Below are 22770 nucleotides of genomic sequence, written 5' to 3'. Positions count from 1 at the left end.
TTATGCAGTGCACAGACCAATTTGGGACTAAAGTTAATTCAAAGTCAGTTGACATAGTATTAATGTGTCTTAGTGCATCTACACGTTCATTAAGGCATTTAGCTATTCATGTGTAAATTTGGTACCTGCTTTTGTTGTCTTTTTATTGTCTTTTGATTCCCATAGCCAGTTTGAGTTTGGTTTCAGCCTTGGCTTTTCTGGTCCACTCCCTACAGGTGCGGGCCAGTGCTACATAATCCTCTTTAGTGGTAGTTCCCGACTTCCATCCCTTTATAAGCTTCTCTTTTCAGATTCAGGAGGTGCATGAGTTCCGTCTTGAGCCAAGGGGGTCCCCAGCCCTTTTGCTACCTTTCCTACAGTCTGGATTGGACTTCCCCTGTGCTTTTTAGGATCACGTCCTTAAGGAGTGACCACTCATTGTAGATTCCCCTTCCATGTCAGATCATGGTCTCTCAGGACCTCAGCAACCAATTCATGTATCAGGAGTGCCATTACTGTTTTCAAGAACCTCTCTCTTTGATAAATTGTTACATTAACCTAGCATGGAGTAGCAGCATAGGCAAATGGACAGAGAGTCCTTGGTTAGCACTCAGAAATCTCTTGGGTCCATTCCTGCCTCTGCTGTTGACGTGCTGCATGACTTCAGGTCCTTTTTCTCCACTTTTTTGTACCTCTTTCCTTCCACTTGTCTGTCTTGCCTATTTGAATGATAAAATCTTTGTGATGGGCCTTCTTTCTGTGTATTTATGCAGAACCTAGCATAGAAGGACTTCAATTTCAGTTGGAACCATAAAGTAAAGAGATATTAACAATGTTAAGTGTTTCTTCATAGCAATTGTGCAGCTGCCATTTTCGAAGAAAACTGCATTAATTCAGTATACTGTTTCAGCTGAATATTTATGAGAGGAAGTGTGTGTATATGTACTCTTGCTCACACTCTTGCTTACATTTATCGGTTTTCTAGATAATCTTGCTAATGTTTCAGTATCTCTAACTGTAGGGTTGATGTGTCTGACTTCTGTTGATGTTTGTCAGTGCACTCATGCCTATGATATGGTTTAAGAGACAGGCAATTAAGTTTGGCATTTGCATGCATGAGAAAAGCAGGATAACTCTTAGGTGTTTGGTAAATTCAGCTTTCTCTTAATCATTTTGGTTAATTTAACATTTTTAAAATGTAGAAGTTGGATCTCTCAGGCATCTAAATGTGAATTAGAATAGCTTTTTTAACATTGTATGTGGATGTCACTAGTTTTATGGAGTCATCTATCTGGATATTTTGACACTTCTTTTGATTTCTTTATCAGTTATTCTGACACTAGAAAGATTCTTACTGCCTTTACAGCATTCTCCTTGTTCTTCTTGCACCTCTGCACCACATTTGACTATTTTGTAACTTGTGCTTGTGCTCATTTACTGTACTTTGCAATGTCTTTCTTTGTACATGTGCCTTCAAGCAGCGGGCTCTGCAGTCACAGGTGGCTGAACCAATGGTATAGCCCCGCTTCATTAATTCCCTGAAGCATCCAACTCGGTTTGTAGGCAGTTGACACATCACTGCCTTTGTCATGGTTCGCCAGCCCCTGCCGGTAAGAACTCAGCTGCTGGAATGTCTTTCTATTCTGCTGTCAGGTATTTTCTTCAGTCTCTCATTCCACATCTGTAGTTGTGACTCCTTGGGTGTGGGATTGAGAGGTTAGGTGCTGGTGAGGAAACTCCTGGGTGACTTCAGACGTTTGCGTGCTGCAGGATGGTCATACGGCGAGTGTCTCGCATCTTCAGTTTGTCTCAATCGTTCTGTATTGCTGGCCACCCCTGTTGAGATCCCTTTCCAATAATACCTAGTGGTACCTGCAAATTCTGCTAACACTCCAAACTACAATTTTGACCCTACAAATTCTCTTGTTAAAAAAATTAAATTATGAAATAACAATATTCAAGTATGCATTTTCAAAAATCTTTGTATGCAAATTCAGTCTCTTTAAAGATACAGCTACTGCACTGAAGATACAGTGAAAACTTTTAAAATAATAGAATGGTTCTTCCAATCCAGGTGATTGTGATACAGTCACAATTTATAGAGGATCAGAAAGGACTTGGACACTGAGTCTGATTCCTTGTTGTTTTAGCTAACCCTGTCATGTCGTCTTAAGTTTCACCTTAAAAGTCTGCTAGATTTCTCGCCCCTATTACATAGCGTCTGTCGACTACATTTTGCACTCAGTTTAAATTTATGGATGGCCAGTTTATACCCCTGTGTTCTTGTGCCAATTCAGCTTTGGTAGCTGTTCTCTCAATATTTTTCCCTGCTGTTGTATCTATAGAGAGCGATCGTATCTCCCTCTTAGCCTTTGTTTTGTTTGGCTGAACAAGCCAAGGTCTTTTACTCTCCTCTCATAAAATAGGCTGTCTACTTCCAGCATCTTTCTAATAGCATGTTTCTGGACCTGTCCCAGGATGCATTTATCTCTCTTAAACAAGGAGGAGCCAGAATCATACACCATGTTCTAGATGAAATCTCACCCATATTCTGTACAATAGCATTAATATCTCTTTATCTTTGAAAGAAACGCTTATTTTTAGCCCAGTGCATCCTTGAATTCTGTTTGCCTTTTCCACAACTGCATCCCACTGTTGGGTCATGGCAATCCTGTGATTGATCATGCGTGGAGGGAAGGGGTCTCCTGTCAATTTCCGTTGATGAGCTGCCCCATTGCAGCAGGAATTCTTGAGTCCCTGACTGCATTACCTTATGTTGTGTACTGTTACAGTTAATCCCATTTCTATTACTCTTGTCCCCAAGATCATCTAGTTTGTCCTATATGATATTCTGATTTTACTTTGCTGCTGCTGCTGATGATGACGATGCCTCCCAGCTGTGTATCAACAGAAAATTTCACTAGCTCACCCCTGTTTTATGTGCCATGGTTATTAGTGAAAATACTGAGTAAGATCACTGGCCCTGGGTGAGGAACAACTAAGCCTGCAGATCAGATATCCTAGGCACTGAGGGAGCTACTAATCTTTGCCTTCTGAAATAACTATTGCTAATGAATGTTGCTACAATAAAGTGCTAAATACATTCTTTAGCAGCAGCATACTTCCTTGCTTGGATTGTCTCTGTGTGTTATTTTCAGGCTTTGTCATTTTACTTTTAACTTACTTTAAAAGCTAGCAATCTTAACTGTGCCGTCTTCTATGTTCAGAGGAGGAGGTAGACTTAGTTGAGTGAAGATCACTGTGATTTAAAATAGAAATTTCAAATCCCTGCTTACTCATGATAACAGAACAGTAGGATAACACAATATTCAGCCCTTATGCAAACAATTTCCATCCATTATACTTGGGAAATAACCCTGGGAGAGTCTGTAAAGGGACCAATGTATTTTTATTCAAATCCCTCCTTAAGACTTGCCTCTCTCAGTTCCTTACAATGCACTGCCACTTGGTGACATGCTAATTTTATTGTTACTTTGTTCCTTTCCCCTACCCACATTTATTCATTTCATCCATATTTTGTGTCTTGTCATAAACTGGTTCTAGTGGTGGCTGTTGTATTACTTGTTAGTATGGCACGTAGTACAGTGGGACCCTTAGATATATTCATAGTTTGGGTTATAATGACAGATAAATCACATTGCTGTGTCTTAAATGCTATTTTAAATCAAAACCTGAACTAAGAACTCGCTTTTCATAGCAAATGTGGCCAACCACACGTGGTGCAGGCAGGCTATGTGGGGCATAGGCAGACTGGGGAGGGGGCAGAAAGCAAAGCAGTAGATTGGGCAGGGAAAGGGGGTTGGAGTGGCACATGGGGAGAGTTCAGGGCTTAATTTGTGGCACACGTGCCAAAGTGGTTGTCCCCCCCCTTATACAGTCAGTATACTGGGAGCATGACGGAAGGTGTTACTGTGGTGCAAAGTAAGAAACTACTTGATGTCTGATTCTTCAGTCCTTACTTCTGCATATCTCCCATCAAAGGCATTGTTCCCTGATTAATGCAGGAACTGGTCCTTACAGTTTCCTGAAAATAGACTTGTAAAAACTTGCTGCTGCCATCTGTTGGCTCATATTAAACATTACTGCCTGTACTGCAAAACGGGATTGTACAGCTTCTCACAAAGCTGCAAAAGCAGCTGATGTCCAAAATCTTTCAGTTTGTTTTGAAGCTGTCCAAAGTTCACTGCTCTGTGAGCTTCTGTAGTTCTCATATTGCGTAGGATCAGCCACTGCTGCCAGACCCATAGATGATATATCATTTTGTCAGCAGTAGCAAAGGGGGAAGAGGGTGCATTAAGAATAGGTGCTTTGTTGAACTGTTTTTGTATTTGTTTAGGCAAAATTCTTTGCATTGTTTTAGATTCTGTTGAGGGCTGACATTTTATCCAATTGATTTATATATGATGGATTATATACATTGCACAACCGATACTGTTCACTAATCTGTATCACCTTTATGTTAGTGACAGTGCAAGGGTGGAAAAATACTATACAAAACAGTGGCCTTAGGGTTTAGTCTACATATTTATCCAGTTTTAGTTAATTATAAGTGGGTTGATAGTAGCAATACACAGTAGGAGCTTAATTGTGAATTTTTAATTTCCTGCATAAGATTTGGAGACACAATGGATATTTCTCAGGAATGCCATTGCTTGAAAAAATAGTATTTTTTTCTATATTGAGACCAAGCTTTAAATACTTCATCATTGTTTCCTTGAAATACTATTGTATAACAACTGCGCAGCACACATTTGGAAGAATTTCCAAAGCATGTTAAAAACTGAAAAAATAGGGAACGCTTTGCTCAGCATTGAAATGCATCATCTTCTGGGCAAGAGTACAGCTATCATTCAGCAGCATACGACAACATAACATCACAGTTTAGGACAAGAAGTGAAGAATAGCATATCCTAAGAGAATTTTGAGAGGGAAGTATTAATGAATGTTTCTACTTTATAAAGCACTTTAGGCATACATGTCACATTTAAAAAAAATTATGAACCCAAGAAAAGAATTGCTGCAGGAAGGAATTAACAGTCCAAAAAGCAGTGGTCTGTTGATAAGAATATAACACAGATAGAAACTTTGTGTTCTATTTAAATTCATTTTTAGTTGGCTATGAGGTCTGGACAGTCAGCTTAGTATTTTTGCCAGTTTTCCCATCTGCCAATTGGGGTCGATTACAATAGTTACTTACCTTTTATAAAGGTGTTAGGAGCGTTTGGCCTTTCGTAAATGTTTCTGAATGTTAAAATATATATCCTAAATGTTTTTACAAATGGATGCAATACATCATGGCTGCATTCCTTCATGGTACAGGTGAATGCTCATGCAGAATTTAACTAAACAGAGTGGCATTATCCAGGCTGAGAGCTAGCCAGTAATGACTCGCGTCTTTCTGTGTTGCAGTGACCTCAGCAACACAGTGAAAGTCACTGCATGTCCTAAGATTCCTGCAGGGCTCCAAGATGTGTAATGTACACTTGTTAAACAGTCACGGATTCAGTGTAGATTATTGAAGCGTTGTCTTGGTTGCTGGTGGCAGTAAGTCTATGTAGTACAACCTCAAATGACATTTAAGGTGTATTACTGCAGCTTCTTGTTTGGCATTCCCCACCATATAAACTTAAAACCAACTTCAAGTTGGATATTTCACATTTTCCCAAATTATTCATACAAAATACTTGTGTGATTATCTTGTCAGGCTTTTCTTAGGGATCATGTGTGGTGTCAAAGACCAAAGACACTGAAGTCAAGGTTTTCCATTGGCTTCAGTGGGACCAGAATTTTACCCCATGTGCATATATGACATTAGCTATGATTATTATGACATGGAGTTTTTTATAAAGTGGTTGCTGTGTTCTGAGTTACAGAAATTTTGTAAGAAATGCTTGTTCCATTACACAGCTTGGAATTTACCCTAGCTAGCCTGACTACACCTGATATTCTAGATCTGTGGGGGCCAACCACTTTTTTTTTGGCAGACAGGCCACAGAATAGCCTTGTGGTCTTCTGGAGTGCCACTTCAGTCACCTCCCTCTGTCCAGCCTGCTGCTCTGCTTTTGGCTCCATGCCCAGTGCCTCCTGCCTGCTCTTTGTTCTGTTTCCTGCTGGGTCCTTCCTACCCATTCTGCTCCTCTGCTTCCTGCCCAGCCCTCCCTGCCTCATCTGCTCCTCTTTGAGTGTGTAGCAACCATGTGCGTCTACATGTGACCAGCAGCTACTGTGCTACTTCATTGTAGCAGCGCACTCCCTCATTATAGTGCACCATTACAGCGAAGTGAAAAATAACCGTGTGTCCAGTGTACAGCGCAATATGGGCTGCTGCTGCACTGTGCTTTAATACTTCTAAAAGGAAGTACTAAAGCATGGCACAGTAGTAACATCACCATCTGGACAAGTGTAGACGCTCCCTTTCTGTCCTATCTGCTTCTGTGCTGCCTGTCCCCTCCCTAGTCTGATGTGTGCCACACAGAAGTTTCTTCTGCCATTTGTGGCATGCATGACTCATGTTGGCCATCCCTATTTTAGAGAGAGAGAGAGATTATGGAATTTGAGGATTTAGACTGGGGTTCTTAACTTGGGGTCCACGGACCCCCAAGGGGTCTGTGGATAGATTTCATGGGGACCATGAACTTGGATGGGAAAAAAATTATATCTTTATTTTTACTTACCTCTAACTGAAATTTAGCATTCCTTCAATTAAGAATGTAGGCAACAAACCACAGTAGTATTAGCAGTACCTGTGACTTTGTCACCAATAGAAATCACAGATATTTTCATATCACATTTCAGTTGTTGCAGGTATCTCAAAATACCGTTTACGCTCATCACTACTTCAAAATTACAGTAGTTATTAGACCCGCCGCTAGATTGCACGTGATCGCAGTCTTCCTGTCTACAGATGCTCATTATTCTGAGAAGGGGTCCATAGGCTTCACCAGACTGCCAAAGGCGTCCATGGAACAAAAAAGGTTAAGAACCCCTGATTTAGACGCAAGTCATTTGTACGTAAATAATAGTACAGCTTTTACCTTTTGTCTGTCTTTTCTTAAAGGACTGGAATTAACATTCTTCTCTGGAGTGTATGGGACCTGTATTGGTGCCGTGAATAAATTTGGCAGTGATGAGAAAAGCCTCATTGGACTCTCTGGTATTTTTATTGGCATAGGAGAAATTTTAGGTGAGTCTAAAGAATTAAAGAGTAGGGATAAAAAAGAAAGACTTTAAGATGATTGAAAATGTTTCAGTACAGCTGTGTAAAGGGGTACATATTTTTGATAGCTGCAGAAATTTCATGTACAGGAAGTAAAGTACAACAAAAATACGCTGCCGTGATTCATTACCACAGTGCAAATTGTGTAGTCGTTTTCACAAGTACAATAAATGCAGAGAAGGATGTAAAATGCTACTTTTACATTCACTTTGTACCACTGTAAATGACTACATAAATTGTAGGATAGCAAAGATTATTGCCTATAATGTTAATAGGCAGTTTTTAGCATTTCTTTTATGTTTGTTTGTTTTTTTTTTTTTAAGTTAATTGTCTCCAGTTCATATTTTTGGAATTTTTATATCAAATTGTTCTTTAAGAAAATAAAATGAAGGAATAAATACATAAGCTGTTACTGTATGCCATTGCAATGCCACTGAAGAAGGCAAACACCAGTAAAGCAGCTGCAACGCTACAGGGAGTCCCCCACTCAGCACCAGCCCAGAGGTCTCTTTTCCATTTGCAGTGACTGCTCTGACAGCTCAGAGAGCTGACATGGTCACTTCCCAAAGGACATGTCCATATTTCCTGATCAGTCAATGGACTTCCCTGGCTGGGGTCAACTCTACCGGTCACAAATTTCTAATGTACCTTTTTAAGCATCTTGAAGAACAGTGTAAATATCTGATTTATTGGAAGCCCACTGAACATTTTTTTTTCTTCAGTGCTGATTATTATGCCTTTGTTTTCATTCTTTTAGGTGGCGGATTCTTTGGGTTAGTGAACAAGAACAATCGTTTTGGCAGGAACCCAGTTGTGACACTGGGCATTGTGGTCCATTTTGTAGCCTTTTATTTAATCTTTTTCAACATGCCAAATAATGCTCCCATTGCTTCCATTGAGGGGACAAATGACCAAGCTTATATGAATCCAAGGTAAGAAGGGTTCTGTTTTGTTTTGATTGGTGTCATTTAGGCAGGTTGGGAAAAGCAGCCTGTCCCGAGATTCCAGACTTTGGAGCATCTTCATTTACACCCTCATATAATGAGGGTTAATTTGTTACACGAGCAGAGCCTCTTCAGCCATGCTCTTTTGTTAGGGCATGGTTTTTTGAGTGCTTTCAAGGGGCTGATCATGTGACAAATGTAATTTCTGTCTGCCCCCCTAGTGCCTGCTTTTCTCCCTTTCTTATGGCACACTGCTCTACCATCTTGCTCATCCTATAGGCCAGGAAGAATGAGCTGTGAGAAAGCAATCCAATGATTAAATACAACTGGTCATTTGCAAGCATAGCAGTTCATGAGAATGTATGAAAATATTTAACTGCAAGTGAAAATTCCCACAGCAAGATAGTCATCCTTAAGTCTTCTTTATCTGGAAGATTTTTGTAGTCTTCCTCTGCCTGGTGCATGCTTTCGCTCTCTCAATATCTCAATATATGATTTAGTTAGTCTGTAAGGTGCACATCTGCCCTGCTTTCTATCAGTTTTGCATTGGTGCCTGCAACCACCAAGCCTACCATGCTTTCCCATCTGCAGTAAAGGAGCAATCTCAGGTGGTGGCCAATCTAATGTAGAATCAACTGTAACATTAGCAAAATCTTAGGCCTCCATACTAGGAAAATCATGGGGGAGAAAAAATGTCTTTCCCCACTCACCTCCCCCCTAAGCTATTGTCCACTGACATTTATATCCTGTTAACTTTCTTTTCTACTTCTCATTTTCAGACGAGTTTGATTTGTATGTGCATAGGACAATTTTATGCAGTAGCTGTATATGCTACATCTGTGCATTGCTATTAAATTGGATTTCATGTTTTTCTTCAGCAAAGAGTTGGCCATTTTTTGCAGTTTCCTTTTGGGGCTAGGAGACAGCTGCTTTAACACCCAACTGCTCAGTATTTTGGGGTTCCTTTATTCAGAAGACAGTGCTCCAGCCTTTGCCATCTTTAAGTTTGTCCAGGTATTGTATTGGTCAGCAAACTCAGACTGTGTGTGTGGAGTTGTTATTTGATTGAATGGGTTATTAGTATTCTGTTGAAATATGGATTTCTTTTTAATGGGATCAGTAAATTTTTAAACTATCCTTCCTGGAAAGTATGCGAGCCTGTTCCATCTTCTGTCCAAAAGAATTTGTTCAGCTAATAGGCCACCTCCGAGTCGGTGTTGTTCTCTGCTATCGTGCTTTCACAGATCTTTGGGAGTGAGCTAGAAATATGCTGGATTCTGTTCTAATGTCAGAAGCATATTCCGATGTATAGATTCTTGTTTTTTTATGTCAGTGTTTATTTACTAGAAGGTATCTTTGGAGAATTGGAAGTAGGTAAAAGAAAATGTATTGGTTCAAAGTTGACTCCTTAAAAAGATGCAAGTAAGCAGCAACATATGACAGTTTGCAGTTGTGATGTCACATATGTTTTTGGTGCTTAAGGCAGTCTTAGTCATATAGCAGGTTTGTTTGGCAATCAGAAAATTACCTGACAAATTAATTTTCTTACTCCATTTCAGTCCTATCAGTGTAGTGCTAAGTCCTGTCAAGGCTTCTGGTAAGTGACAGGACACCCCAACTAACAAGATAAGGCGTCTTAAGGAGGTGTAAACAGTTATGCATACTGCTTAACACAGACAGTTCCCACAAAAATGAGCGCTCAGGTGTAATTTAGGTTAATTGGTGCCTTCAGTATTAAAATCAATGGGATCTGGCAAATGGCTGAAGCCATTTACACTATTTAGATACCTGTCTGTATTACCAGAGTTCATTTTAAGCAGTTTATACTGAACAGGATTACTTAGGTCATTGCTTTGTTGTGCCCATACCTTGTATACCTTATGTACAAGGGTGACTAGTTGCAGTAGCAGAGAACTGTACACATGATACTATAAAAACCCTTACATTTGTATCATCTTAGCACTTCTAGGGAAGGCCACGTTTATGCTAAAGTAAAAACTAATAACTTTTTTGTGCAGCCTACTAAAACATGTAAAAGTATGGTGAAGCCTTTTTAAATTGAATACCTGATAAAGGGATGTGTTCCCAGAATAAATGCAGGTTACACGCCAGTTTGTATGCGTCTCTGTAATGATGATGATGATCAGCATAGAGTAGCTCCATCATACAATAAAGATTCAATGACAGTTTTTGTTTCGTGTTTCTCTTTCAGTCCATCTGTGCTGCAGTTGCCTATTTCTATAGCAACTACCTGCTTCTCCAATGGCAGCTTCTGATCATGGTGGTGGTCGGGTTCTTTGGAACAATATCCTTCTTTACAGTGGAGTGGGAAGCACCAGCATTTGTTGCCCGTGGCTCTGATTACAGCAGCATTTGATCCAGGTGTTCCATCAGTCTGATGTGAGCAGATACCTGCACACCTTTTTTTTCAAATGACTTGAAAAGGTAAAAAGATAAAACCACAGAGGCAAGGATGAAGGAAGACTGTTAAACCTGTCAGTGTAACCAGTGGGAGCAGCCACAGTGAAACATGGAAAAACAAAATGCCAAAAATTAAAAGGCTCTTTTTCTTGCTTTAATCAACCAATGTCAATGTGCAGGTTCACAGAAATCAGGTATTAGAAAATGGATGGAAAAATGGGGATCTGTGCATTGAAAACATTTGTTCTGATGCATCCCTTTCTTGAGTGCCTATTTCTCTGTCACTCTTTATGGTTGTGCACTACAAAGATTCCAGTTTCATTCCTCACCTTTAAATTATTTTATTTTTACACAGATCAAATTTCTACAAATGCTTTTATTATAAAAATCACTCCTGTACGTGAGTGATATTTTGTTAAATACATTATGTTGTGGCACATATCTACATATGAGAAACTAGTCCATGCCAAGGACTTTTGTAGCAATATGATCTTTAGAAGTATTATAGAGGGAACTTTTTTCTTTCTGATTCTGTGCCCCTCAGTTCCTGAGTTCTTAACTATTTAGGTTTGTTGATTTGCTATTTTATAGCTTATAATTTTTTGGGGGCTCAATTTAAAAAAATAAGGAGAAGTTGCATGTTATGGGATGATGTAAAAGATTTTACAATAATCTGAACAATATTTTCCTACAAGACATGGTCTGCAAAGAAGCACTTGTAACTCTCAATCATATTCATGGGTACTGAGAGCTTAGCATTTCTCAGGATGAAGTTGTAGATTAGCTTGCCTTCCATAAGTTCCTCCAGATAACAGTATATGAAGAACCATAAAGCCATGGCTATCATCCCACAAATATTTATGCACCTCAGTTTTCCTTTTGAATTCATTGGGATTACTAACATGCTTACTTATTTACTTCTGTAAGTGCAATATTGGGGCCTATGTTAGTTTTACTGTTAGTAAAGACAGTTTGTGATTTGATTTTTTTTCCCCCCCCCTCCCCCATATACCTTTTTACACCACACTTGGAATCGGTCAAAATACTTGTAAAACAGCACCTTGTTACTGCATGCTCAGCATGTGCTTATATGTATGAGGAAATAATATCTAAAAACCTGACTGATATAAACTAGTTTTATTATTCCATATAGCTGGGGATGATTCTTCAAAAACAAAGCTAGCATCAAAGTTGGAGATAATGTAAGCAACAGATGCAACACATCTTGGGGGTTTTTTTTTCCTTTTTATTTACCTAGCTGACTTAGCAGTCAAAGTCTAACTACAAGTACTACAAAGTGAATTTGAGGCAATTTGAAAACCAAGGGAGCCTTTTTAGTATCTCTCTTGGTTTTAATCATCTCCTACTTTCTAGCAACGTATCGTTTAAACTACAAGCCTTTTTGAGGCCAGTTGGCATGTTGACTTCTATTTTAAAAGAAAGTTGATTTTAAATCATGTTTCAGTCGTCCCCTTCCCCCTGGCCCAAGCATCCTCTAGTCCCCCATCTCCCTGCAATGTCAAAAATTACTTGGGTGTGTTTGGAAGTTGAACTTTCTGTGGAAATAAGGGAAACCTGTGCCTTTCTGCATCTGTCAAAGTGGCGAGTCTCTCAGTCATGAGTCAAAATCCTCACATAGCAGAATCATGTCTGTGCAGTTAAATGGCACAACAACACTGAGTTTTTTTGAGTTCACCCTGATTTTCTGCTGTGAGGTCAGAAAATATTAATAGGAGGATTAATGAACCTAAGTATTTGTCAGGGAAGGAGATGAGTTAGGAGATGCAAGAAGCCTATTATAGGTCAGTTTCAGAAAACATAAAAGGGAAGGAGATGGAGGAGAATATAAAATAGGAGAGGGGTCTAACATAATCATTCTGATTGTTCAGTTAAACTGAAAGGGAATATTCAGGACGTGGAATGGCATTGAATCAATCTATATTATTGATGGATCTAGCTGTATATTAGTTCCTCAGATCTACTCCTTTTATTCGGTAATTTCAAATACAATATTTTTACATGGCTCCATCATAAAAAAGGAGAGGCATTAGGAAATCTTCAGTGATTTGGTATTTTCTTATTTATATTTTCTTCAAAATACCAGAAGGGATAAAGAGCTTTATTTTAAGATACAGATACATTTACCTTTTGCCCCTTTTAATATTCTTGAGGATCTGTTCACCCCAACACATCAGCAATGGAAAAAAGACTTTAATTACCTAAAGCCCATTAGGAGCAACTCTATATGGCAATATATGGATGAACAAATTAATTCTTAGGTAGTATGATGATGAGTGATTTACAGATGTATTTAAAAATCATGCAATTTCATTTTTCCAAGGTAATGCTTCTCATGAGATTTGCTTTTAAAAAGGGTGCTTTTATTAAAGGAATTTGTGTGTAATGTTCACCTGGGACTTATGCTTCAGTAGAGCATATTGGGAAGAATCTCTTCATCTCTATGCTTGCACAGTTTCAGCAAGTAGCATGGGACTAATATTCAGAGGTTCTGAATACCAACAGCTTCTGTTGATGGCAGCTAAAGTTGTGGGTCCTGGGTACCTTTTGAAAATCAGATTTATTATCCCTTTCTGAAGAAGGCCAAGTACCTTTTCTCTCTTGCTGCAGAGAGGAGGACATGGACCAATAGCTTGAAGTTGCAGCACAGTAAGTTTAGATTGGATAGCCAGAAAAACTTCTTCACTATTAGACTAGTGACACAATGGAACAGACTATCTAGGGCAGCATTTCTCAACCGATCTGTCACGGCACACTAGTATGCTGTCGGATATGTCCAGATGTGCCGTGGAATCTTGGGGAGGCATGGCTACATCCACTGCCGATTGCCACCCCCCTGCGTCCAGCTGCTCACTAGCCCCCCTCCCCGTTCCACATCTGGCTGCTTGCCTCCTCCCACTGCATTCACCCAGTGTGCTGTGGAATGCAGAAGGTTGGGAAATGCTGATTTAGGGAAGTTGTGGACTCTCCATCACTGGAGGTGTTCAAGAAGAGGTGGGACAGCTACTGGTCGGGGATGATCTAGACCGGGGTGAGTGAAATGGCAGATTCCTCTGGCAGCCAGACTCCATTTCCCAGCAGCCCTTGCCTATGTGGCTGCAGCCGGTTTCCATGGAGACTTCAGCAGCAACAGTGCCCTGACAGTATAAGGTCAGGGTTTCCAGGGAGACCAGCCCCAGCAACACCGGCAGGGCGTACATCTGGGCAGAGAGCTGATCTGGGGCCAGGGCTGGGATCTTGCAGCGGTGACAGTGTAGCCCAGACCAGAGCTGTGATCTGCTGGCTGCACACCCCTGCTTGGGCCACGCGGGCAGCAGTTCACAGCTTTGCCCTGGTTCCGGACCACACTGTCACTGCAGTAACCTCGAGCCCCAGGGCAGGTCCGTGCCCAGCTGCATGCCCTGCAAGTGCTGCTGGGGCTGGTCTCCATGGAAACCCTTGCCCCATGCTGTCATGGCACTGCCGCTGCTGGGTTTTTTCTGGAAACCAGCTGCAGTGACACGGGCAGGGACTGCTGGCAAATGGACTCCACTCTGGGCTTGATCCAGCCCATGGGCTGGATTTTGCCTGCCCCTAATCTAGGCATAGCTATGCCTAACTTTTACTATGGGGATTTCCCATGCTTCTGGCTTTGCTGGTTACTCCCACCCCCTCCCATTCTGCCACATGTCAGGGTGTTTTTAAGCCTTCCTCAAAGACACTGGGTCTTGGTTACAGCCAAGGCTGGGGACTTTGACTGGGGTGTGCCAGTGTTTCTGCTGGGACCAAAGCTGGAGGTTCCTGGCTAATGGGCTTTGCCCCTCTGCTCAAGGTCAGACCAATCACCCTGCTTGGGATCAGGAGGGATTTTACCTCATGGTCAGATTGGTATGGGCTTTTGGGGGGGTTTGCCTTCTGTGGACCTTCACCCCGGGATCTCTTAAGCACATATGGACAACATTTCATAGAGGCAAGGGCATTGGCCATCTTGGCTCCCCTGCTTTACCTGTGGCAGGTTAGGGTGTTAGGTCTGTGTTGTCAGAGTGGATGGTAGTCTTATGTAGAGTTTATATTGTGGTTTGCACAGGATGGTTTGCACAGGGATGATCCTGCTTCAGGCCGGGGGTTGGACTAGATGACCTCTGGAGGTCCCTTCCAGCCCCACTTCTCTATGAGTCTGGGATTCTTATTTTGCTTGAACTGGTTCAATGCCAGCTATGTAAAACACAAGAAGGGTTGTTTAGACTACTTCTTGGCTCATTAAAGTGAGCTGTTATTGTCCCTGTGAGACGAGTCTTGTAAGAAACCTGTATCATTCTTCAGCCAGCATTACAAGTGCTCAGCATTTTAACTATTAATTAAATAAACATAATTTTTTGATTGATTTCCCCCCCCCCCCCAGAATAAAGGCCTTGGTTTTTCAGAAAACCATATAATACATGACTGCATTTAAACTTGCAGCCTAATTCCTGTGGAATATCAGGATATGAGAAATTTATCCATTTACACAGGATAATCCTTTCCGTCATATGCTTCTGGTATAACAATTAGCGGTAAAACAAATTAACACTTTCTATATCTAGTTGTTATCACATGTCTCGGACAGCGTTTCTAAATCTATTGTCATAGCTATGGGCTTGTATTAACAGACAACTTTGACTATACCTATTCATCTTTTCTCTTCTGAAGTTTGATTCAACATCCTGGAAACAGAGTGTTTCAGTGGGAATTAGAGCAGTCCTTGTTGTTAACCCCAACAATTTAAATATAGAGCTCTCCAGCTTTTGAAGAGAACCTTTCCAACATAAACTAATGTAGCAAAGCTGTTTCTGGAGCCCACAAACCAAGTCATGAACAGTACAAAGAAACACATTTTTGTTCCCTTTCTTCTTTGTGTTATAATTGAGGCTCTAGCTTCTTGAGATGTTACCTCCCCAAGTTCTCCAAATGTCAAACTCCTTAAGAGGAAGTAAAAACTTTATTTTCTTGACACGTTTAATGCATTAGAGCTAACTTTTAAGTCTTTTTCTCATAAGAAAACTAAGCACAAATAATTTTGTCTTGAGGTCTTGCAAATCTTCTAAATCTGCCAGTAACAGTAATATTGGTGGAAAGAGCACGTGTTGAAATCTGAATGTCTATAATCCTTTCTCACTAACTGGTATGTTTTGGTTTGCATTGTGTTAATTTTATTGAGTATAATATACATGAGGAGGTTGGAATAAGAAGGAAAACTGCAGTGTGTTCTTTTTTGCAGAGACTTGTTCTACACTTAAAAATGTTGCTGATATAGCTACATCTTTTAGGACTATGATTAAAAAAAAAAAATCATAGCACTAACTGACATAGCTATTCCAAAAGAAACCCTAATGGAGACACAGTTGTAACAGCAAAAAAAGCTTTTCTGCTGCTATAATTTATTCATTTTGGGGAACTGCTTTAAACTATATTGGGGAAAGAATTTATACTGTTTACATTAGTTAAATCTCTAGTGGGGGGTGTTTTGCTGGTATAGTTGAAGTGGTAAACCCTTTTAAGTGAAGAGCACTCCACATGCAGGACCAGATACTTAGCTGATGTAAACTGGCATAACACCAGTTGACTTAACTGGAGCCACATCAGGTTATTTCAGTTGGGGATCTGGACTACAATTTGTATTTTTTAAATGGCCACCACTGTGGCTGAATGGTGCTAATTAACCTTGCAGAAGTCCTTCTATAAGCTTGTCTTCACTATACATAGAGAACCTGGTTGTGTTCTGAAGAGTACCTCAAAGGGCTGTCTATGTAGCATGAAGTTTAAACAGCTTTGTCAATATAAACAGGAACTATCATATTTAATGTCATAACAGGAGGCTAAACATGATTGATTGATTGATTTATCCCCATCTACAAAATCATATTAACACAGTGTCTCAAGGTCATGTTTAACAAGAGCTTGCTTTCTCGCATAGACTAGTCACAGTTACAAGACTGTCTACACCTTTTCTGGAATTCTTGGAAGCCCACAAATGCTAGCAACAGTGAAAGTACTGGAGACCAGCACTTTTTACTGTCTCTTCAATTTATGTGGGCTTTTTGTTGGAAAACCACCTTTAATGACAGAACTTCAGAGATGAAGCACAGCATAAACCAGAACTGCTTTACAAAATTCTTTGCATTTAGACATTAGTTTAATGCAGGGACTGAAAGTCTTAGTTGTTTCCATTTCCAATTACTCATTCAAAGGGGATGCAAAACCTAATTTAACTTCAGAAATTATCTGAACCCCACTGTGAAGCACTAATGAGCAAGTAGTGGAAGATATCTCCCCAGGGGTATAGGAATGCCATAGAGAACAAATTTGGAAAGGGAGAGAATGGTTTAGAGAGCAAATAAGGAGAGGCTGTTGCACAATGAAAAGGACGAGTTTGGGTAATTAGATGCTGTTGGCATTAATTCAGGTTGTTTGCTTCATCTTTGCTCTGCTGTCTAAATTGTTATTTCACGTGTTGACAAGTCCTCCTCCAAGCCATCCTTTCTGTTTTGTTTATGTTTTGATGTTGTGCAGAGGTCTTATTAAAATTGGTTTAAGTCTTTTTTTATGCTAATAAAAAGGTGTCTTTAGGTTATAATTGATGTCACATTAATTGAAAGCAGACCCATGTGATGACTGTTATAATGAAGACACTGATTGTAAGTGAGTGTATTGAATGAAAACAGGCTCCTTACTATATTTCTTTTGTGGTTACAGCCACACAAATAAAAGTGAATCATGGCCAATATTTTTGCTAATCGGCTTGTTAAGTTGTCAGAATTGCTATTGTCACTATTCTAAGCTGTGCAGTCATGCCAGAGGCTTTGAGGAGTGGAGACAAATGCAGTTGGCTGATTGATCTCTCAGGTGCTTTGCTTCACCTATATGGGCTCACTTTTTAAAATGAACGTGTGTTTGTTGTAGAAGTAACAACAGTTTATTTCAGCTAGGAAAGATTTCACTTCATTCTAGTCATGGACATACAGAACGGACTTGCCCTTCGTGATCACTGTCCTCAGCCCGTGGCATTGACAAACCTGTCTGACGCAATCGATGCAAGGAGGATGAGTTTCATCCACTTTTTTAAAATATGTTTTTATCTCCCATGAAAATAATTCTCAGGTTCTGATTTTCTCCCTTTTCCACATGTTATACCTTTTTGAAGTGATCTGTAAAATCAGTCTGCTTTAATGAACTCCAGCATGTTGTTTGGGAATGTATTTTAGGTCTCAGATGGGGAAGGGTATTGTTCAAATTGATAACTATCTGGCAGAAGCATATAATTTGGAACAAATTCAGTTTTCTTGCACTTGCAAGAAGTTGATCGCTTAACAAAATAGAGCAGTAGCAGCTAGGATTATTTTGTTGGTTTAGCAGGGTGGCATGAATGAAACAGGTTGGACACATACATGAAGGCTGCAATTGGAGGTATGAGGTGCTCACATAGAGAAAGTCCAGCCCAAAGAATCTGATCACCTACACTTTCCTCTGAGGACTAAGAAAATCATGCATTCACAAAACCACTGTGTTTCTTCCAACCTGGGTCTAGACTTCTTTAATATTCTGGTTTATGTGGCATTTGAACCTCCAGATTCAAATAATAGACCTTACAGTTATTTAACAAATGAAACCACAAAGAAAACAGCAACAAAAAGTGCTTTTTAAGTTTATTCTCTTTTCACAAAGCCATTCGTATCTCTAGATAAAAGGACGGTTTTGAGTTCACGTGTCAAAGTTATGTCAGAAGGGAGAAAAATTAGAAGGTTGTGCCTCAAATGAGCAATCACTCGTTCTGTCATATTAAAGGAAAATTGCCATTTATTAAGGTCACTTATTGAAATTAGCTTCAATTAAGCAACTATAGTAAATGTGGTGGTTGTTGGTTATTGTCAGGGACATTCATCTTGTGGTAGTCCAGCCTGCATGGGTTGATTGCGCTTATTAATCTTTTAAAAAAAGAAATTACATAGATAATAACCTGTTTGAAAGAGCTGTGAAGTCATAGATCTTTATTTGTTTTGTGAAACAAATCTAGGAGAATCTGAAATGCATTTTCTCCTCTTCAGTGCAGATGGGGTATGGCAATCTACAAGTCATTTTAATGCAACTGAAATGTGATTATTCTGGTACTAGTAACTGAAATTTCTGATTTTACTGGTTTTTGTTTTTCCCTTTGTACAATAAGCAGCTGTTTTAACAGCAAATTTAAGGGTGGTCCTTAAGTTTTTTTTTGTTTTTTTTGTTTTGTTTTTTTTTTGGTACTGTCATGTGAAAGACCCATTCTTCAAGTCCACATATGCCTGCCTCAGCCAGAAGGGCCTAATTTCTCTGAAGCAATGGGAATTACCATATTTTCTCACATACAATATGTCCTGGAATATGATACCTTGTTTTTGAAAGGCAAAATGAAGGGGGAAAAAGATTATGAAGTAAGTAACTGAGTAACAGTAGCTATGGAGCCAAGCCTGTTCTCTTTCTGCAGCCTGTGGATCATGTGCAAACTTTACTTCAGCTTTCAGTAGCAGAAAAGCTTAAGCAGCAGAAACTTGTTACCCTATTTCCTCGCATATAATGCACATCCTGATCTCTATCGTCTGTTTTTGGAAAGGTGTGTGTTTTATGTGGGGGAAAATACGGTATTATTTGCTTGTGTTGTAGTAGCATCCCAGGCACGAATAAAAATTGCTAAGGCAGAAGAATGGTTTGGTGGACATGAATCTGGGCACAGATTTGGAAAGATTGAATCCTAGTTTTACATAAGAGGATAAGCCATGCCTCATGACCTGAAGCAACGTCACTAACGTATTTCCTGATTTGGAGCCCACAAGCATGAGCAGGTGGGCAGGCCATGTTTGGGAAAATTGTGGCCAAGACTTGCTGCTGGTGAAGTGTAGCCCTCTCCCAAGTCGTATTTAGCACCTAACCGTGAACCTATTCTGCCCTGCTCAAATGCTGGAAAAACCATTAGCTCAGAAGGTGAATGGGTCCTTTTCTCTCTCACCACTTCATGTGACTGAGTCTGTAGGCTAAGGTGAAGGCATGTTCCAAAAGTTTTGATGTGTTGATAGTTTCCTTGAGACCGGTCTTCAGTGTGCTTGGGTGTGGCTGCGTGGGATGCCCCCATAGCAGCTTCACTGTTACATTTCCAAGTTTAACACATGCAGGTGAGTGTGGGTGGGTGGAAGTAATATAAGGGGTGCACCATCAATCAAACTTAAACCCTGACTTCTGTGCTCCTCTCCCAGAAGTGATGCCATATTGGACTTGGGTTTGATTGATGGTTTACCTCTTACGCTACTGAGGCTTTTTGCCACATGCTAGGTACACAGAGTAGAGACCTATATGCTGTTGAGATGCTTAATAGGTAGAATAGGATCTGGCTCATGTGTTTGCCTTAAAGATCAAGGTTTGCAGCTCCACTTAAGAAATCCCTGAAGCTGCTGAATGTGGCTGTATTGCTTTATTTTTTATTCAAGACAAAATGTATATGTCCTGTTCATATACAGGGGAGGAAGCATATGGATAACTGTTACTTCTCTGTTTCTTCTGTGTTAAGTTTCCATATCTCAAATACTAAATTTAGGGGTTCCCTCTTTTTGCCATCTGTATTTTACTGTAACAAAATGATATAAATGAGTACTGTATCACAGTGTCCCTTGGCAAAATTTAAAAGGGCCAGAGACTCCAATTGAGTTGGCTGATATTAACTTTCCAGCATCTATTCCTGAATGCTTCCAACTTTTAAAGCTTTATGAAACTGAATGCTATTCTACTTTGGTGCTACCTCACTGCCTTATCCATATTCTGAGCCAGTAGCCTGGGAGAAGGAGGCGGGAGGCTGAACTTGATGTTCATCATTAGTTTGTTAGATCACGTAGAATTTAGGACCCCAGTCAATGTTAAGCTTGCCAGTGTGAATGGCAAATTATCCCATAATTGAAAGTTTTAAAAGAAAATATTTCATGAGCGACATCCTTGAAATAAAATTGAAACATGTCAGCCTTAACACTTAGTTAAGAAGTCCTTGCTGTTCTTCTGTATGTATTATAGCAGAGAGAACAAACTGAAATTTAATAGCAATCAATCTCGTTAAGCCCAACAAAGCTTCTGAATAATAATTATACTCTACAAGGGTCTAATTCTGCCCAGGTCTAAGAATCCCTTGTACAGAGCTAAGTGCCTCCTAGTCCTATTGACATCACTGGCAACTGCTGGCGCTCAGCAAATTGCAAAGCACCTAGCAGAATCTGTGTGTACAGCTCCCATTAAGCTCTTTGCTAGCATTGCTGTGATTTGACATATATATAATGACCCTGAGGGGGCTGCAGACTGAGTTTCATTTCATGCAAGAAAAATATTGGATTTAAAAGATATTCAGGCAATAGAATGCCTTTAAGTGTCTACAGTGAACAAATAAACCACTAGTCAGGTTTTGGAAGGAAATGAAGGGTTGGAATGGGTGCATGATAGAAGCCTGAGGTTCCAAATGTGTTCTCTAGATAACATACCTGAGTATTGATGAGTTTTGCATAATGCTACTCATTAGTGAAGCTGGAGCCAGGGCAATTACTACAGCTAGCACTGCTCTTTCTCCAGCAGTTTAAGTATACAAGGACCTTTCAAATTTTGCAGTCCTATTTCAATGCTTCAGATCCCTGCTAGCTAGGATGCCCCTGTTCATTTTTTGCCCTCCAGCATGTCACTGGTAGCAACACAGTGGCTCTGAACTGACCCGTGGAGTAATTCAGCAGGTATAGGCCAGAAGGTTCCCTAAGTCTGCCAAGGCTTTCTCATATATTCATGCTTAAAGTGATGGAGGGGATAGTGCCGAAAAGGTGAGCTTCATGATATAATCTAGTCGCATTCTGGTTTTTGATTGTTACCGGAGGCTTCATTGTGATCCTCATGTTTCATTTGTTCTGAGATACCTAAATACAAAATCATGTACACTCTTTTAATGGAACACACAAAATGGATGTCATGCTCCCCTTGTTGACTTTCAAACAGCGTTTTAACACACCAGTCTGTGTCAGGTAGTCCCCTGGCACCATGATGCAGAGTGCACGGGCACTGCTTCAAAAGGTGCGATTCCAGGTGGGTTCAGAGATGTGCCCACATAAAGTAATTTGTGCCTAAAAGGTTAGTCATTGGGTGATGTGGCAACGATGGCCTGTATAGTCTTGAGGCTGGCTGCCTACTACTTTCAGTAGGGCTTTGTCAATGCCAGGGCATTTCTGCATGAAACTCATCATAGCATCAGGGCTCTGTGTAGTTCAGAACATGTTTCTAGCCTCTTTTTGTGTTAGATGTTAAGCACAAATGTGTGTGTGTGTGTGTGTTTTCTTTGGGTTATTTGGAATGAGGGAAGGGGAATACTGTACCAGAAAAAAATTAAATCATTTGTCAAAAGTTTTAGAGCATTATAGAGTTAGCTGGAAGAAACTGAAATACCCTGATAAATAATGATCAGTAGAAAGTATGGTATGATAGCCAGGAAGGCTGACTATCCTACTGACCCTTTATATTTCTAAAGATAGTTTTCTTGGGGCATGATTGAAACACCCTGATGAACATGTTCTTTCTTTAATGGAATTAAAGTATTAGGATAGATGAGTGTAGTGTCCTCTATGTTCAAAGCACTTCTGAACTTTCCTTACAAACACCCTTGTAAGGGGGGAGAGTATCATTTCCCCATTTTACAGGTGAGGGCAATATGAGACAGAAGGTGAAGTGATTTGTTCAACATCACACACTAAACTGATGGCAGTGGTAGGATAACTCAAGACCTCTTTCCAACCTTAAGGAAAGTTGTCCAGCACAAGATGCCTTTACACAGATGCAACTGTTTTTGGGGGTTTGTTTGGGGTTTTTTTGCTTTGTTTTGTTTTGAAACCTTTTTTTTATCCGGACAGCAAAGCACTTCCCAAACAATAGTGGATTCCAACCATTGTTTGCTGTGTTAACAAGTCAGGTGTATTATGGTCACTTGTCACTTTGCTAGATAAACTCCAGGTCTCGCAGGGAGGTATCAGCTACCCTAACTCCTTCTGTATCTAGCCCACTATATTGCAGAGGTATGGCCATCTTATGAGAGAACCTATTCATTATTCATTATTGCCTGGTTCGTTCTGTTTCAGGGTAGTTGGGGGGTGGGGGCAGAATTTGCCCCAGATATTA

General features: G+C 40.1%; 1 protein-coding gene across 3 annotated transcripts in view; it reads left to right on the top strand.

The window, feature by feature from the left end:
• The window catches only part of MFSD11 (major facilitator superfamily domain containing 11), a 33863-nt gene extending 16522 nt beyond the window's left edge, over positions 1 to 17341 (top strand). For all 3 annotated transcript variants that reach the window (XM_090060247.1, XM_090060246.1, XM_090060245.1), the window contains exons 11-14: positions 7058 to 7183; positions 7974 to 8148; positions 9039 to 9174; positions 10373 to 17341. In XM_090060247.1, coding sequence (XP_089916373.1) covers positions 7058 to 7183; positions 7974 to 8148; positions 9039 to 9174; positions 10373 to 10537 — 602 coding nt within the window. In that variant the 3' untranslated portion in view covers positions 10538 to 17341. The remainder of the gene's footprint in view (positions 1 to 7057; positions 7184 to 7973; positions 8149 to 9038; positions 9175 to 10372) is intronic.
• The last annotated feature ends 5429 nt before the right edge of the window (positions 17342 to 22770 follow it).

This window comes from Crocodylus siamensis, chromosome 8, assembly GCF_052110815.1.
Source record: "Crocodylus siamensis isolate JL-2025a chromosome 8, ASM5211081v1, whole genome shotgun sequence".
Taxonomy (NCBI): domain Eukaryota; kingdom Metazoa; phylum Chordata; order Crocodylia; family Crocodylidae; genus Crocodylus; species Crocodylus siamensis.
This window is presented reverse-complemented; position numbering and strand designations above follow the sequence as displayed.